This window comes from Plectropomus leopardus, chromosome 11, assembly GCF_026936395.1.
Source record: "Plectropomus leopardus strain MGB_pleo_1.0 chromosome 11, ASM2693639v1, whole genome shotgun sequence".
Classification (NCBI taxonomy): domain Eukaryota; kingdom Metazoa; phylum Chordata; class Actinopteri; order Perciformes; family Serranidae; genus Plectropomus; species Plectropomus leopardus.
This window is the reverse complement of record NC_142186.1, coordinates 6,215,382-6,233,373: the sequence shown is the minus strand read 5'-3', so window position 1 is coordinate 6,233,373 and position 17,992 is coordinate 6,215,382. Positions and strand designations below refer to the sequence as shown.

At 40.7% G+C, this 17,992-nt stretch overlaps 1 protein-coding gene across 4 annotated transcripts in view; it reads left to right on the top strand.

Moving 5' to 3' along the window:
- vps13b (vacuolar protein sorting 13 homolog B) overlaps positions 1–17,992 on the top strand; it is a 392,967-nt gene that overhangs the window by 30,060 nt on the left and 344,915 nt on the right. For all 4 annotated transcript variants that reach the window (XM_042490601.2, XM_042490600.2, XM_042490605.2 and 1 more), the window contains exons 7-12: positions 1,468–1,642; positions 7,516–7,790; positions 10,980–11,075; positions 12,594–12,716; positions 13,620–13,757; positions 16,012–16,099. In XM_042490601.2, coding sequence (XP_042346535.2) covers positions 1,468–1,642; positions 7,516–7,790; positions 10,980–11,075; positions 12,594–12,716; positions 13,620–13,757; positions 16,012–16,099 — 895 coding nt within the window. The remainder of the gene's footprint in view (positions 1–1,467; positions 1,643–7,515; positions 7,791–10,979; positions 11,076–12,593; positions 12,717–13,619; positions 13,758–16,011; positions 16,100–17,992) is intronic.

The following is a 17,992-nucleotide window of genomic DNA, read 5'->3' as shown; positions in this document are numbered from 1 at the left end:
GAAATGAAAGATAGTGTTACAACTAATAGCTGTGTCACTGTAGTACCATGAGCATTTGGTTTTGTCTCTAAAGAGATTTGACTTTCATTAGCATCTCAGTTAATTTTAGTCTGAGAAATGCCATGTTGTTTCATTCTGATAGTTTTGAAAAATATGTGATTCCTATCTTGGCTGTTTAATCAATATTTTTTTCAAGAACTTTTCAACCATGTTAATGTAATTGAAAACACCCAGTCTAGATAACTATCTCATGTCATGAAGCAACAGCTTTTGGACTACACCACTGATGTTGGAATCAAGCTCAAATTAGCTTAATTTCAAAACAATAGTAAAAGTTTTGTTTGGAAAAAAGTAGTTCCCATCATCAGATAATGATCACAGGCCATCACCATTAGTCTTCTACTCATTGTCAGCGGAAGATATTTGTTGGAAATCAAACAGAGAATCAGCTCTCTTGTTCCCTACTGTGGTACATATTGGTTTATGTTGTCTGATGCAAGCTGTTTTTGATGAGAAAGGTGATAACTTAAATCTTTTGCTGATGCATTTTAACCTTTATAATTCTAGGTTGAAATGAGATTGTCTAAACTGATGCACAGTCTAGCCAGAAAATTGATTGTGGCTGTCTTTGGTTTGTGTTTGTCTGTTTGTATTCGTCATCTTTCCACTATGAGGCTGCATCATGGTACATTTAATTCAGTCTCATTCATTTGTTAAACAAGCTTTCTCAACAGACAGAATTAAAGCAGAACATGGAGCGTTCCATCTGCATATAGTCATAATCAAGCCTTGTGGTTTAGTGACCTACAATAAGGTTTTCTTGGTGTTCCATCAACAGAATCACAAACAAAAGACTTGTCACATTAAGACAAGTTGTGTGTTTTACAGCACAATAGCAATGGTAATACCACTTCTGACTGTATTTCAGTGTGTCTTCTGTTATTTACAATTTATTAACACAGTATAATACAAAATATATGCCTTAATGAAAATTTTGCAGCTGCTGTAGATAATTACAGTAAACACATTGGTTCACATTACATGTACAGTGTAAATACATTTATTTCCATTAGAACTCAAGCTTTCTTACCCACACATTGTTTTTATACTAAGGGATGCATCTACTTCCTTTTTGTTACTCTACAGCACATCTACTTGTTTTTAGACCATAATTTGGGGTTTGTAGTTGTAAGTCATCATATAACTTTGTTCTACAGTAGCAAAAAATGCATCTTCCGCACACAACTTTCAGCATTCAACAGTTAGCCAAAGAGGGAACCGTACTTGTTCTTAGAGGGCCTGAGACAGCTCGACCCTTTTTTATTAAACATTCCTATTCACATTAAGCGGGAGCCCACGAGAAGTGGTTGGGCCTGTAGCCCATTCCACATCTAAACATACAATTTAGCAAATCGTATTTCAAAATTTAAGCCATCTCTTATGCTTTTCTTCTCTGTGTTTTCTCAGATCCAGACCATGGTGGAGAGCCTGAAGTTGTCTATCACCGATCAGCAGCTGCCCATGTTTATCCGCATTTTAGAGCTGATTATTGCTCTCTACTATGGGGAAATCGGAGGACACAAAGAGGGCGAGGGAGAAGAAGGCAGTGTTCATGTCAGGGAGGCTGGAGCAATTTTACCTGGTGAGTTAGGTCTCTTAGAGAAGATATTGACAGTTCTCTCTCTGTAAGTAGCAGATGTTTTTGTCTGCTTTTATGCCTCCACTTAAGTGACAGCTTTGGCCTTAGTCATTATATTTCTCAGTAGTCTGTCTGCCTCATTTTCATGAATGCAATACCTCAGTAATACACTGAGGGAGTTTCTTCAAATTTGGTGCCAGTGTCCATCATGCCTCAGTGATGGACTTATAAAATTTGGTTGTCAAAGTCAATGTGACCTCTTAAAACACTTTTTTTGCCCCCCACTCAATAATTCATGCACTAAATATTAAAAAAAAGTCACAAATGTCTAGTAGGATGAAATGACAAAGTGATGACATTTTATTTCCAAAATGTCAAAGATTAACTCACTGTAACACCATAATGTTACGCAAAAACACTTTTCTGGCCATTTAATACCATAACTCAGGAACAGAAGGGGAGACATTTGCTCGAATAATGAATTGATGTCCATCACCAAAAAAATACACTTAATGCCTTTTATTAAATTCCTTCAAGGTCTTCACTACATATTTTATTTGAACGTGGCCATGGATGTGCAACTCAGCAGAGGCTAACAACAGTGAGGGAGTAATTTGGCAGTTTGCTCTTGATTTATTGTTATTGGGGAAAACCCCCCAAAATGATTTTAAGTCATTATTTTATCTGGAATGTTTCTCAAAAATTTGATAACTAGAACTTGCATATGTAAGTACATGAAGTAAAGTCAAATAGGCTGTAATTTTTGCTCTTAGAAATAGAAACAAATGGAAGACTGAGGTAGTCATCCTCTTTTTATGGCTGAGGGCACTACAATCATTATTTTGTTCTATCACATTAATTTGTAAATTGTATATTGAGGTCTCGCAGCAACGTAGCATGTGTGTCACTGTAATTCCTGTAGCAGTCATATTTCTCAGACAAAATGTGGTTGAAAGCTCTGAAGTGGTTAATGAGCCATCAGACCATGCACGAAGCTTTGAAGCTTTTCCTTAGACAGCGTTTTCGGCTCATGACACTCTGCATGTTGCCTTGTTCTGTTCAGGGGCTATGTCTGTCCATATGCTGCTGTTGTTCCTAAACGGGACATTTAACATCACTTTGACCATGGTGTGCGCTCCTCCTGCTTTTTCCACAAACAAAAGCTGGAGCGTGTAACTCAACACAGACCGTTGTCGTCAGGCCTGATCCCCTCCATGTGCATAGAGGCAGGAGAGAGGAAGATGAAGGGTTAGACACAGGGATGAAGGGTAGACACAGGGATGAATCAAACGCAGGCCCATCTCTGTCTTTTCTGATTGGAGCACCACATGAAATCACACTCCCACACACATGCAGGCAGTTTCTTGCATACCAAACACAGACACAGACACAGACACAGACACAGACACACACACACACACACACACACACACACACACACACACACTCTCACGAACATTCATAGACTTTATACTTTTAATAGCTGCAGACACCCCCTTAAAAACCCCCCACCTCATTCCCTAAACGCCCATCTCATCTCTCCCAAACTGCTCATCCTTTATACAGCCAAATAGAACAGCATCGAGTCCCAGGTTCCGCTGGGCCAAAACAGCCTCTGCAGCACCAGGAGCAAATTATGGAGCAAGGGAAGTGGTGGGCAGAGAGGAAGCAGGCAGCCCAACACAATACAGCCCATTCGCTCACTCCCTCTAACTCGCTCCCTGCCTGTTGGCCTGGAACTTTTACTGCAAGTTGGCGCAGCTTCCAGTTCAGTGTCCAATGCCAGATGTAAGAGTCGGTGTCATGCTACTGCTATGCAGAGCCTCTGAGAATGAATTAGTATCCCATCACAAAAATATACAAGAGGGGACCAGCTCTTGGAACCTGAGCGCCCCCAGATCTTGTTATGCTGGAAGTAATCGACAGAGTGAAGAAGCTGAAGAGGGGGGCAGTTGTGTGTGTCTATACTGTAGTAGGTGTGTGTGTTTGTTGGGAGGAGTTTAAGCTTGTTCAGGAACATATGGTTTCACCGTAATCATCTCAGATTTAATGAGTAAAACTGAAATATTTTAATAATATTTGCAGAATTACAGCTCAAAAGATTTATTATTTGTAGTTAGAAAATAAAATGCATTTTTCTTAACCAATACAGGCAGGTTTTTACCACTGATAGGTTCTGTTCTACAACTTTCACGCATGTTGATGCCTATAGTGACTGACTTGGCTTACATGCATATTTATTTTAAAGTGTTGTAGTTTGTTGGAAACAATTATTGTCACATCACTGCTGGAACATGATCCCAGTACTATAGTACTTTATCACATTCATATGAATTCCCATAGGCTGCTTGTGGTGAGTCTTTGCTGGCTCTAATACCCCTCTTCAATACCCTTTTTTTAACTGCTTACTTTTTAATGCTTACTCTTGAATATTAATTTTTCCCCCATGTAAAGGTGTTTTTCTTTTCGCCAATTAACAAAGTGGAAAAAGCCTTGTAATGTGTTTATGTGCCCATGATTCACTGTGGCTGCAAGTTGTTTGTTTGATTTTTTTCTCTTTTAGGTAAGAGCCAATGTCTCATTAATGAACAGCATTAATAGGTGAACGGCGCAGGATACTTGTGTGTCACTAACCAAAGCAACCTTCCAGTGAGGATTAGATGGCTGGTTTTCCTACCGTCTGAAATTCAGTGAAGTCTGTGAAACACTGTAAAAGTTTCAGCGGTTGGAAACAAAGATGACTAACATGCTTGAATGGACCAGCTGGTCACGGCACGAGAAAGCTGTATGGTTTCAACAAGTATGTGAAGAATTATGAACTGAGAACTGAGTGTGTGTGTGTGTGTGTGTGTGTGTGTGTGTGTGTGTGTGTGTGTGTGTGTGTGTGTGTGTGTGTGTGTGCGCGCGCGCGCGCGCATATATGTGAGCAAGTATATGAGTGCCTAGAGTTGTTGTGTGTTTGTCCAGTGACATATGTAGGTGTTTTTCGCTCTGTATGTTGTGTATATGTCTAATTGTTTGCTTAGAAAGATCTCTGCGTAGGCCTGTTGAATGGAGTGGACCATTACACGTGTATCAGCCAGAGGCCACAGGCTATCGGCCTGTTATAAACCTCATGTGGCCCCCTTATGCTAGCACAGTGACGTGACAGGGCCTCTTTTTAATCATCTTTTCACTTTTTAATATTGGTGTGAAGACATAAGGGCCATAGAGTTTAGAAGTCTATGGCCACGGATGAAACGGCTTTTTGTCTTGCAGAGCGTTTTATATCCTCCTGCCATGACTGCTAAAACGGATTTTAAAACATTTTGATGTTAATGTCACGCCGATAGTGTTAAATCGAAACAGTATGCGACCCACATGGTGTTCCATTCTTTAATATCAAAGTAGGTAGGCCAGCGCGCCAAAGTGTGTCTGTGTGTATGCACTGTGTTACCTGTGAGGAACTGATGAACAGATAGATCTGATAGATATGATAAACTGTGACTGGAAAAACTGACACGTATGTGTGAAAGGTGTGTGTGTTTGAGCAGATGCAAAAGACGGCGAGCAGAGTAGCCTTTAACTCAGTGGTCAGGTAACCAGTCCACCTCTCCCTCTATAAACATGGAGGGACATCTACTGGTCTGCAAGGGCACTACCTTCTCTCCCTCCTCTCCTCTCACTGTCTCAATGTCACTCAGCTGTTCACTCACTAACACACCCACACCCTCTCCCTTGCTAGCTTAGACATACACCGCTGCCTAGAGGCCTTGGACTCATGGAAACCAACCATGACCCTGACACATCCTATAACACAGTGCTTCTGAGCTCTACTTATGGACATGTGCATGCTCATGGGGTGGGACACTAATATTGTGAGTCGTCCACGGAAGAGATCCAGTAAGGTTTTGATGGCTCTTAAAGTGAAGCAGAACACAGAGTTGGTTACATTTCACACCTGTGTGGTCATAGTACTTCACCACACAGCAGCATACATTTTGGCTGGCTCACATCACTCTCTGGGAATTTTTCACTCACTTCTCAGGATTAATACTTCAAAGTCTCCTTAAGCCGGTCTGTTTTGATCACTTGATTGGTAATTGTGCTTTTATTTTGATTGCCTCGCAATTCAAACGTAGCCTTCGTCGGGCTGTGACGTGAAGCGAAAGAGCTTAACTTGTTGAACTGACACCTCAAAGGCTTCCACCGAGTGAAAACTAAAAGGAAAAAAAAGTGAAATGAGAGATAGAATCCAACAGGGAGATTTGGGGGGAGTGAGAGAGATAAAAAGCCATAACATGGGATTTCCAACTGCCAATTCGCAAAGTGAAAGATTTAATTAAAATATGTCATAATTTTCACCGCCTCAGCCTCTGGGATTCCTAAGCTGTGACCTCACGGACAATATTGTTTTCTCACAGAGGACGTGAGGCCGCGAGGAATGGGATTACACATTCTTGTGTATTGACATCAGCTTCCTCTTTACCGACGTGTATGGAAACAGACACGATGGGACGAGTTCAGAGGTCGGCATCAGGGACCGGGGTGGTTCATAGTGGTTTGGGGAACCCGTGAACCCCCAAAGAGTTTGCTGCGTAATGGGAAAGATAATAGCAAATGGGCTTCAACCTACTTTTGCTTGTCTTTTGTTGTGAACCTCACCAACGTGCCAGTCCAGCTGTTTTTTCTTGATGACACAAGGACTGGCCTGTTGAATCTTAAGCTTCTATTTATCCTCAACCCTTTTGTTTCCATTTTGTCCAGGCTTTGTCTCATGTTTAGACCTCTTTCAACTGGTATGTCTGGGAAGACCGACCTCCCTCAGTCTTGATCTGCTTCTTCCACCACTTTCGACATTACCCCTTTCACCTGGTGTAAGGCCTGTTTCCTACAGTAGCCAGTGCTGCAGTCAACCTTTTGAGCTCTGTCAAGGTGTCAGCACACACAGTTGACCCATCCTAGCCTTCACCTGTACCTCTAGCCAAGCTCAGATTGTGCTGATGGCTCATAGCAACAAGCCTCCCTCATGGCCTCCATTTCAGTCTGTTGGCTTCTAAGCAAATATGTGACTGAGCTCCCCTCTGCATGCATTTGTGGATGCAGCCTGTGCCGTTGGGTCCAGCTCAGACAGCCCTGACCACAGTGATCCACTGGGCCCAGTCAAGGCTCTCTTCTGTCAGGATGCTGGCTGACACACTGTGCCCTCTGGCCTCCGCTGGAACGGGCTTCCTCTGTCTCTCTCTGTCTCTCTGTCTCTCTCTCTCTTGATCATGCAGCAGTGAGTTCCATCAGCACAAAAATACTCACACACCTGCATGCTGGAGCATTGGCAGCAACTACTGTGAAAACTGCCTTGGTCTGTGCTGTTTTTGTGTGTTCGGTTGACAGCTGAAACATCTTGCTTGTATTAAACTACCTCGAGGGCATGGACACATTAATTTAGTGTGCTGCGTAGGGCACAAACACTCACATTATCAACAGTTTCCCCCCTGTTGGACCAGTTTGCTCTCAGAACCTGCCTCTTTAAATTGATTTATCTGGCAGAGTAAAATCATACAAAGGGGGGAGTTGAGCGTTTTCCATCTGAACCCTAATTTGACTTCAACATAAATTTGGCAACCCGATTGTTATGAAAGACAATGATGTCCTCCCTGTTCTTTAGGATTCTTATTGAGCATAATGGTACATTTTTCTTTGTGTGCAGCAGATCTTGATTTGAAAGTCTGACTTGTAATTTCCTGAAGTTTTATATGAAGCATCTTGAACAGACACTTTGTAGGAGAAACAGTGGACCCGCAGACACTAACCGTGCCTTTTCTCATCACTCTTTAAAGTACAATAAAATCATGTGCTTATCTTTGCTTTATAATTAATTATGACTTTTTCCCGTTCAGGGATGGATGTGGATATGGAAAGCCAGGGGTCTGGCCAGTACTCCAGCCCAGACCTCTACATGCAGTCCGGGAGTCCTGATGAGGGCGACCAGGGTTGGGTTTCCTGGGCTTGGTCCTTTGTTCCAGCCATCGTAGGCACAGAGGAGGAATTTGAGGAAGGCCTCTACCAGCAGAGAGAGACAGGAGGCATCCCCAACAACCCACAACAACACACACCCAAAGACCCCATTGTTTCCATAGGCTTCTACTGCACTAAAGCTTCTGTTACATTTAAGGTAAATCAGCTTTTCTTTTTTTTAAAGACCTGCATCATAAATTATTTCATTAACAAATCATTGCTAAATGTCCTGTCAAGGCAAGAATAGAGGCTGGTATACATTAGGTGAATCTGTAATCCCATCTGTGAAGTAGTATTAAAAACATGATAAACTTGAAAAAACTCTGAAAATTCCTGGGGAAGTTCATTCAATAAAGATACTTAATGTTTATATAGAACAGTGATAATCAGCTACTGGCTGCCAAAGCTTCCCATCCAGCCCGCAGAATATGAATGAATCAGAAAATGTAAGGGGGGGAAAAAATGCATTCCATTAGCATTATTTTCCCATATTAAAGCAACCCCCAAAACCGTTGAGTGATAGACTCATAGCTCTCATTTAACGTTTTGTTTTATTTCTTTTTTTACATACGCTTTTTTAACATGTTATCTTATTTTTTTTATTATAACAATTTCATTACATTATTTAACAATTATTAATTTTATTATTAAACAATAACAGTAAAACAATTTGGGCCCATGGATAAATGGAATTGATGACCCCTCTTATAGAATTTCCTGATTTAAGATGTTGTGTTAACAATTACAGCTTTTTTTCCTTGCTACTGTTATTGTTTATTCACTCCTACTGCCCCTCCCATCTCTGCTCTCATATTTTGTGGTGATTTCGAGTTTGAGTTTTAAAGACCAGCTTGATCTTCAGGAAGTCACAATCCTCTTTGTCTGTGTGTGTGGTACAGGGGAGGGGAGTGGAACCGCTAACTGGCGTCTCGGGTCACGTTAATGTTTTAAACATTATACGTGGTATGATGACTATTCAGAAATGGATCCCAAACTTTAATCCTGCCTGCTCACTCAGAATAGTTGGAATTCATCTGCGTTTCCCCTCAGGTTCAGGAACTTCAGATCACATTACTGCTCTCACATTATTGTGTGTGTGTGTGTGTGTGTGTGTGTGTGTGTGTGTGTGCCTGCGTGCGTGTACTCGACAGCGTGTGTGATCAGTGAAGGGGAGGTATGTCTCAGGCCAAACAGACCATGGTGCTTTTCTAATAATGTTTAAATTGTTCCTGTATTGTTTGAGTTCTTTTAATCAATTAATTGCCTCTCGTCTGGAGTAATTGCAGACAGCTGAAAGGATGGCTTTTTAAACGTTCTCGTCTCTTTCCTTCAAGGAAGTATTTAGTTTGAGGGAATTTCATGTCTTTGAACAGCCACTGCCTGAACCTGAGTTTGACATGAACATGAAATCAGAGAGGTATTTTTAGACTGCTGACCCATTACTCTCCAGATCTGTTTGATCAGAAAAATTGGCAGTATAATCTAATGACTTTTACACACATAACGCATAGTTCAGCACTTACCATTTGTTCCCCTCTTTCACATTTGCACACCTGCCAAACTCTCATTGCATGCCAGACTTCATGCCATTCTTTTGTTTTGGTATTTTCATTTATTGTAAAAATAACAAATTTCAAAGTCTTTTTCAACTTTCCCATCAGATTCTCTTCACTGTGTTACATTTCTGAGCAATGGACGTAAAGACAAAGTACCCTAATATTCACATCCAACGTTTTAACGTTTCCAAGATGCCTCATAAAGAATCATTTGATTTGTGTTGGACTCCTGAAGTCTTTAATGGGTCAAAATATAGCAAAGGAGAAGTAGCAGGGACAGCAGCGGCAGCAGTGGCTGTGTGTATTACTGGCTTTGTTGAGCATTTGTGTTGGTACATAGAGGCTGTTTCTCTGTTCTCTGTCTGCTCTGTTGTTTCAGGCCTCGGTATAGTCAGAAATGCTCCCCCAGTCTAGCTTGGCTAATGCCAAATTGGCCATCTTCTTATTGTATTAACAGTCATCATGTTTGTGTCTGATCCAGTGTCAGTGCTACCATGCACTGATGTTGTCAGACAGAGCAATTTTTTGGTCAGATAATTTAACATCCCTGCTCACCGCTGCTCCTAGGGACCTGTGGGTCGGGACGGAGTGGTCCCCGCACAGGATTAAACCATCAGAATCGAGAAAAGGGGAAGGGAGCGAGGGTGAGAGAGTCTGCTCCATCAGTAGGGATAATAAGGCACAGCTGCTCCTTGCTCTGCACCTGCTTCCTGTGTTAAAAGTTGAATGGGTTAGGGTCTGCACAGCTCTGCTCTACACCCAAAGTTTGGCCAACCTCAAAAGCATCACAGCTCTGTATCCCTCTCACTTAAACCAACTTGTTTTTACCACTCTCTGTCTGCCTCCACACTATCTCTACACACAGAATTCATGCTCTAATGATCAATCCCTCTTTTCTTTTTAATTCACCCTAACAAACAATCACTTGTACATTTTTAGTTTACTCCTTGATTTCCCGAGTACTTTAGTCATGTTCTGATTGTCATCCCCAATAAAGCAAGAGCGGGCCTCCCCTCAAATCAGAGCGGAGCGGTTGTCATGTGGTTTGATGAATGTATTTGGCTACGGTCCAGACTTGGAAGAGAAAACGACCAAAACGTCCCAAGGCTGGCATCCAGTCTGTGATCTAAGAAAATGTCATCTGTCCTTGTTTGGATGTTATTGTTTCTGGTTTTAAGCATTATTTTCTGGGGCCCTGCTGCCCTCCACATCCAAAGACTTGCATAGCTTTTGTTTATTTTTCAAATCATGTATCCGTTTCAGCAATGAATTGTGAGTACGCGCGCGCGCACACACACACACACACACACACAATGAGACATATACTTTCCATTTTTTAGTGTTGAAGTTTTGTGACATCCATATCATTGCCATAACTGTTACATATTCTGTCAAACAAGACTTAACTTTCCTTTGTTGTCTTTCAATATTTTAAGGTGCTAAAGTCTCTATACTGAACCACTTTTCATTTGAATACTGCAATTTTAAGACTTGTTTAATTGGTTTTGATCTGTTTGATTCAGATTTTTAAACACCTAATCTATTTTTTGGATGTCGCAAAGCTGTAACTGTAACACAAAATTAAACTTTGTAAACTTTGCTCCATTTTTCATGTTCTGTTGCTTTGATGTATTTTTGTGACACCTTGTTGTAGAAGTTGAGTAACATTTTTTTCACAGATTAAATCAAACTTGTGAAGTAGTAGCAAAGTAATAGCTTTGACTGCTAAATTGTAGTTGTATTTATTTGATCTTTACTCTTTTTTTCTGTCTTTCTGTCTTTTTTCTCAGCTGACAGAGACCCAGTCAGAGAGCAGCTACTACAGTCCTCAGAAGGTTAAGTCCAGAGAGGTCCTATGCCTGGAGCAAGAGGGAATCACTATAGAGGTAATATGCCATAGCTTAATTCTTACAATTTCGTCTAAAAAAATTATATGGAATATTGTTCATATTCCATATAATAAACAGAGCAGCTACAAGAACCAATGACAGCTTTCTTTTAACTTTTTTTTTTTTAACCAACTAACCAAACAATCTCGTGTCTGGATGTAAAAAAAAAAAAAAGGGAGTAATGGATTATCATTATCAATGATGAGGATCATTATTAAAAACATTAGGCCTCAACATTTTTTTTAAAAATGAGAGCATATAATTTTTCTAATATCTGCCCACATCAGTTGTACCCATCTGCAACCTTGTTACCCATCATGAACAGGCCAATGATGAGCCTTGCATCCTTTTTTTGATCCTCTGTTATTATTATTAGTGTCTCCTTATTCGCTGTTGGACAGTGGTTTCTCTTAATTCCCTCCTTAAGTACACGTATAAAGCCTCTCCAGGTCACTAATCCGTGGCCTGTTGTGAACACAGTGAAATCCGTGTCTGATTGAGGTCCAAGTCTGATCATTTCCGCGTTTCCCCCTCGGTGTAGAAAATATTTTTAAACCTTTTTCTCTGATTACCTGGTCGGAGAAGGAAAGGAGTTTTCTGCTTCTAAGCTATCTACCAGATGTGAGAATTCTGAGAGATTTCCAATTCCAATTTCTGTAATTTATGCTTTTGCTGGAAGAGAGAGAGAGCAGTCTGAACTGGGACCAAAAGTGAGAGCGTTGAAAGGCAAAGGGATGGCTAGTAAAACAGGGAAAACTAGGCCTTGTAATTATTGTGTGGTGAAACGTAAAGTTTTATTGGATTGCTCTCTATTTAGTTGTCTGCTGGGTGAAGCAAAGGCACGGTGAGTGAGAGGCAACCACACCTTGCTGGTTACAGGGTCTGCTGGACTGCTACCACACACTCACACATGCACACACCACGCTCAAGGGAAAATGGAAGTTGTCTAACCCCTGCTCTTTTGATGACAATGAAATGAGCCCACAACCTCAACAGCACCACAAACCAACTTAGCCTCAAACTGGTCCTAGTGGAGAAACTTATTTGGGATAAATCCACAATACACTGACTCTTGCACTGTGATTAATATCAAATTTTATGCTTTGTTGAGATGTAAAAAGGTAATTCAGTCAAATTAATTTCTGTGAATTACTGCACTGTTACAATTTTACTGAACTTCTGTAGACTGATTTGAGAGATTTAACATTGTGGTTGTTCCGTTTGGAGAGGAAAGGATTGCATTTTCCCCTTCTGTTAAGTTTTAACTAACTACATGGATGGATGGATGGATAGATACATACATCGATGGATACATAGATAGATTCATGATTATTATATCAATATTTATCTTAATCGATGTTTCCTAACGGTACAGGTCTGTGTATTCCTTACTCTTCTTCAGTGGAAGACAGGTCTCCGGCGCTTATCCAGTTTCCACATTGTGCTTCCTGTAGAGGTGAATAAATCTGGACCATAAAAACTGGTAAAAGTCTCTTCCTCTGGTTTTTATTCCAGGTGCTGATGATGGGGGAGCCCTTCTTCGATTGTCAGATTGGCTTTGTGGGTTGCCGGGCACTCTGCCTGAAAGGCATCATGGGAGTCCGGGATTTTGAAGAAAACATGAACCGACGTGAAGAGGTAAAGACAGCCTAAAAACCTCAAGGAAAAATGAAAAAAAGCGGAAAACTTGAGTGAGAAAGATAAAGAAAGAGAATTTAAAAGCCCAGAACGGAGATCAGTTTCACCTAAACCATGTCTCCGCAGCCTCTATTGCTCCCAAGAGCTTTCAGAAGGAGGTAGAGCTGTGGTCTGGTTTGTTTATGGAAGAGCAAAAACCAGCTGTCTTTTTGTAATTCACCATAATGTTCTGTGTTTGCCACAAGTACATCACTGTGTCAGCAGCAGTCTCACAATCTGCACACAAACAGTGCAACGCTTATGGGCTCTATTGAAGTCTATGAATTTCATCATCTAAGCCTTAACTGTTATTTTTGTGAGATATTTTTAAATTGTGTGCTTACCCACACTATGTGACATTTAATAAGGGACAGCAAATGATTTCTGTTAAATCACTTGAAATACTTGTTTATAATATGATCTTTTATTTGAAATCTGAAATCTTAAAGTTCCCTTTCACTCAAAAATGTTTCAGTCCTCTAAAGTGTCTGACCTTCACAATATTGATTTGTATCTGTGTAAAGTTTGTCACTGAAAAGGTTTTCATAGTCCTCTGCTGTCTGTGCACTTCCCTGAAAGCTTGTCTCTCATAGCCAGACCTATCTCCACGCTCCACACTGGGGAAGGAGCAGTGGCAGACGTGGCCAGAATTTCCCAAGAGGGAGAAAGAGCAGATCAGCCTCTTTTTAGTTTTTTTAGCTTATATGTTGGGAAAAGCATGTTAAAAATATAATGATCGTAGAATATTTTTTACATACTTAAACATGACTGGAGGGGAACTTCAAAATGCCTAATATTTTCTGTGCATCCGCTCTTTTATACCCTCACTCATTTTCCTCTTGTCTTTTCTTTCTGTCTCTGCAGGATGCAGTGTTCTTCAGCTGTGGGGACAGCCTAAGCAGTAAAGGAATGACCTACCTTACCAACTCTCTCTTTGACTATCGGAGTCCAGAGAACAATGGAGTCAGGGCTGAGTTCATCCTGGATGCCGCCAATCACAAGGTCTCAAGAAAATTAGATTCTGGAGTTCACCAAAAAAATCATGTTTCCAAACACGTTTTTTGTCTGGAAATTTTATTTGGGAAAAAAATATGTTTTTAGTGGTTTAAAAAAAGGTTAGTTTTGATTGGATGGATGGCCAAAACTCAATAGCAGGTCATGCATTTCAGATTGAGGTCCTCAGTGACCATCTACCTTAGAGCAGTCCCACACCTATATCAGTAAAACAGTTTGTCTGTAGTGAATCCATCCAGATTACAGGTTGATTGTGACATATAAAGTAATCAAGCTCTTTTTTTCAGAGGACTAACCACTAAACATTTAGAACTAAAGGCAAACCATTTGGCAAAAATGAGGCAGTCGGTTCCAAAGCAGGCTAGCAACCAACTCACCATGCACCTCACAGCAGGACACCGGCCAACACACTCATCCAACAGCAACACACAAAATTGCATTAAACATAATGAACTCACTGATACTGTTTACTTGAAGAGAACCTTTTATTGAAACGGTCCTCACTAAACAAAACATTTGTAGCACTGAGATCGTCAAGCTGCTCAGAGAAGAAATACCCACAAGAAAAAGAGGAAATTCTATTGAGACATTGAGATTCTTTATTTTTGAGATTACATAGGATTCACTGAGGCCCCTCACTGCCAAAGTAGAGAAGAAAGAACATATTGGCGCTAACACAGTTCTTTATCCAGGTAAATAAACAATAATCTGATGTAGTAAAATCTAGTCTTTCTTCAGATTTCATGGTCATATTTGGTAGGACTAGGTTATTACCATATGTTATCCCTTTTAACTCAATAATTCCTTCTCTAAATACATCATTCCAGTTTAAATCGCTGCCACTGAGATTATTTCTGTCAGTCACTCAGCTGCTTGCTGCAGTAGAGGAATGTTCCCGTTATCTAAGCAGTAGTGTTAAAGCTGTTATTCCTGATAACTCTCAGCTCCATTCATCAGCCATCACAGCTCTAGTATTGACTCTGCTCAAAAATGTTCATGACCCTCCATGAAGCAATTGTTTGGACATCCATCCATCCAACCACACTTGAAAGTCTTAAAGAGTCAAAGGTTTTAGTGTTAATTCATTAGCGGTTTTGAAACCAGCCAATGGCTTTGATCCAAAAGCATGCCAGAGCCATTAGAGGTCCCCTAATAAATATTACTTATTAACCCTCCTGACTGATAAGACTCTATAGAAATCTCTGTTTAGAGAGCTAGTGAGTAAGCCTGGGGTGGGGGTGTTAAAAGTGTGTGTTAAAGGGGCTGCTCTCATTCTCTCTTTCTGCTCCTTGCTTGCTCATTCTTCTCACTGTTTGCCTGCGGTTTGATGTGCAGTGGAAATATAACTTTCAAAAATCGTCTAGGACAGGGTCAATAGCTTTTAACCTGCAGACTAATAAATGGTGATGAGTTATAGGTAACCACACACACACACACACACAGGTAGATCAAACATGAGATAAAATCTCACAGCTCTTTTACCTATTTAGTTTTTATTTGTTAATAATGATTGTAAATAAATAACTGGTGAAGGCACAGTGCTTTAATGATGAGCGTCATCTGGGTTTAAACCAATAATTGTATTTTTCCGAATGTGTACATATTGCTTCTAGGTACATTTATGCTTTTAAAAGCTGCATCTTGCTATCTTGATAAATATTTCCAAATGGCATTTCACAATTTCATATTAAAACTCTCAACCATAATCCCAGACAGACAGTTTTGATTTGTCATGAAAAAGTCCTATCTTGTAGTAGATAAGGTATTTCCAGTGGCATACATCCAAGTGCCAATGTAATGAGGAAACTTTCACTTCCATTTATCAGCAGCCTATTACTCAATAAAGAATAGAGATGATATGTAGTAAATTATCTTCCTGTGCAAAGTATAAATGAAGTATATAACAGTGTCTTTCTCTGTGTGCTCTCTCTTCTCTATCATCATTTCTGCTCTAAAAAGTTGATTAAAAAAGGTGATCAGTTCTAATTTCACCCCAGATGAGAGACTTGATCTGCCATGGTCAAGTCTACTTTCATTTCCAGACTTTTTTAATAGTTCCAAATACTTGTGATATTGTTGGCTGAAGAAATAAACCAACCCTCAATTACTCTTTTTTTTTTATCTCTGATTTGACCCCTTTTTTCCGTATCCACCGTAACCCCAGTCACTGCCACTCTTAAATGCTATCAGCTTGTTTGCTCCCTTACTGCCGTGTTTACCTTACTCCACTTTTGTTTGACAGGAGACCTATACGGAGATAGCGGGCATGCAGCGCTTTGGTGCTTTCTACATGGATTATCTCTACACAATGGAGAACAGCAGCGGCAAAGGTATTGTCTAATTCACTCCTCCTCACAGAGCTTGTTTGCTCACCTTGCCACCTCTTCTCTCTTTTTCTTTATATCTGTCATGTTCTCCTTTTCTCTGCCTTGTTCTCTCTTTCTTCCTATCTATCATGTTCTCTCTGTCTCTCCATCCTTCTCTCTCTCTCTCCCTCTTCTCTGTGTCAAACAAGCCCCCTGGAGACTTGAAGAAAGAGCTTGTCTTGTTTGAGTCACAGCCACCTGGTCCTTGACCCTTCCTGTCCTCGCTCTCACCCCAACTTACCTGGAGGGCAACTGTCAGAAGTGTTTAGTCTGCACTGACACATATTTGAGTTTCTTTTCTCTGCACTGCTTGTTGAAACACTGTTTCCCCCCCTGTCTCTTTACCTGTAAGCTCTTGAGAAAGTGAATAGGCTCCTCTTGGCTAATTAGGTGTCACTCTTCTGGCAGAAGCTTTAAGACAGACAGGATTTCTCATTCCTCAGCTGCAGCACTCAGGATTGTTTATTCAGGTCTGAAAGATCTGAAGTTCCCATTAAGAGATAAAGCGTTCTCCCTTCAATTTGAAATGTTATATTTGGCCCACAAATGTCTCTGTGCTTTAGTCTGTGATTGTTGAGCATTTTGTTTCAATGCTGCTGGGAAGCCGTGTGTGACACCTGACTGACATTCACAAGTGCTAAGATAACACCCACCACCCCCCAACAAAAAAAACCTCCAACATGCTCAACACTTAAAAAAATATGATTAAAGCTAGATGAAGTGCAACCCCGCACTGTGTCTAATGGCAAAGTATAACAGGACATGGTCCATGTGTTACTGAATGCTATTCAAATAAGGAATGATATCTGATTATGCTTCATTGAGTGGAAACAAGAGGTTTCAGTAATGATGAACTCAGCCAGAAATTTCTGATATAATGGCACAAGAAACAATGATCTGGTTGAGCCAATTCAATGACTTGAGCAGATCATTTGATTTATTAGGAGTCTAGTGTCACCTTTGTTGTTTATCTTTCTTTTTTCCTCTTTCATTTTACTTCTGTCTTCCTCTACTTTCTGACTAGGCTATTGTTCTCGCCCGCTGTCAGCTACAGATAATCATCTAAATTAAAAAAAAACATTGATACTGTCATTCTGAGCTGTCAGAGTCATTTCTGACAGCAGGATAAGTGTCAGTCTCTTGTCCTGCGGGACGGCTGTGGTTACCCCTGCCAATTGGAATGCTTCTCTTCTGTCAGTGTTTCTCTTCTTCTCGGACGCGGACCAGATCCAGTGTCAACCAAACAAATTAGTTTCCATTGCCATGGGACTAACATAAACTCTGAGTCAACCGAAATACTAACCGACCCAGGTCATATTCACCATCGACTTCACATTAGAGTAACGCTGCAGATTAAAACCTTTTTTTTGTAATCTTGGGGAAATTGATATACTTTTAAATCGTCTTAATCCCGGCTAATTTCAGCCTCCTCATCATTCCACTGACCGTTCTAACTGCAGCCATATGGTTGATATTAGGCCTAATCCACTGCAGCCAAATCTCACTGAAGAGGGGAAGGGGAAGTGGCATTGCCCATTGCCCTTTATAAATCCCTAGAATTTAGGAGTAGTTTCACCCCATCCCCCAACCCTTTCAGTGAAACAAGTTAAATTCATAGTGTTGACTCTCTGAGCTGTAAGAATGTTCGGTGCAGTGGTGGAATGTAATGGGAATAAAGAGAGTTGTGACCCTTTGTCCTCTTCCTCCCTCACTGCCATTCATCCACCCCCTTCTTTTATTTTTAATTTCTCCCGTTTTATTGCCGGGGAGCTGAGTCTTTTAAGTGGACCTCTGGAACAGAGGCCTACGATGAATGAAGGGACAGCTGTGTGAGAGAAGTGGACATTTGGAATATTC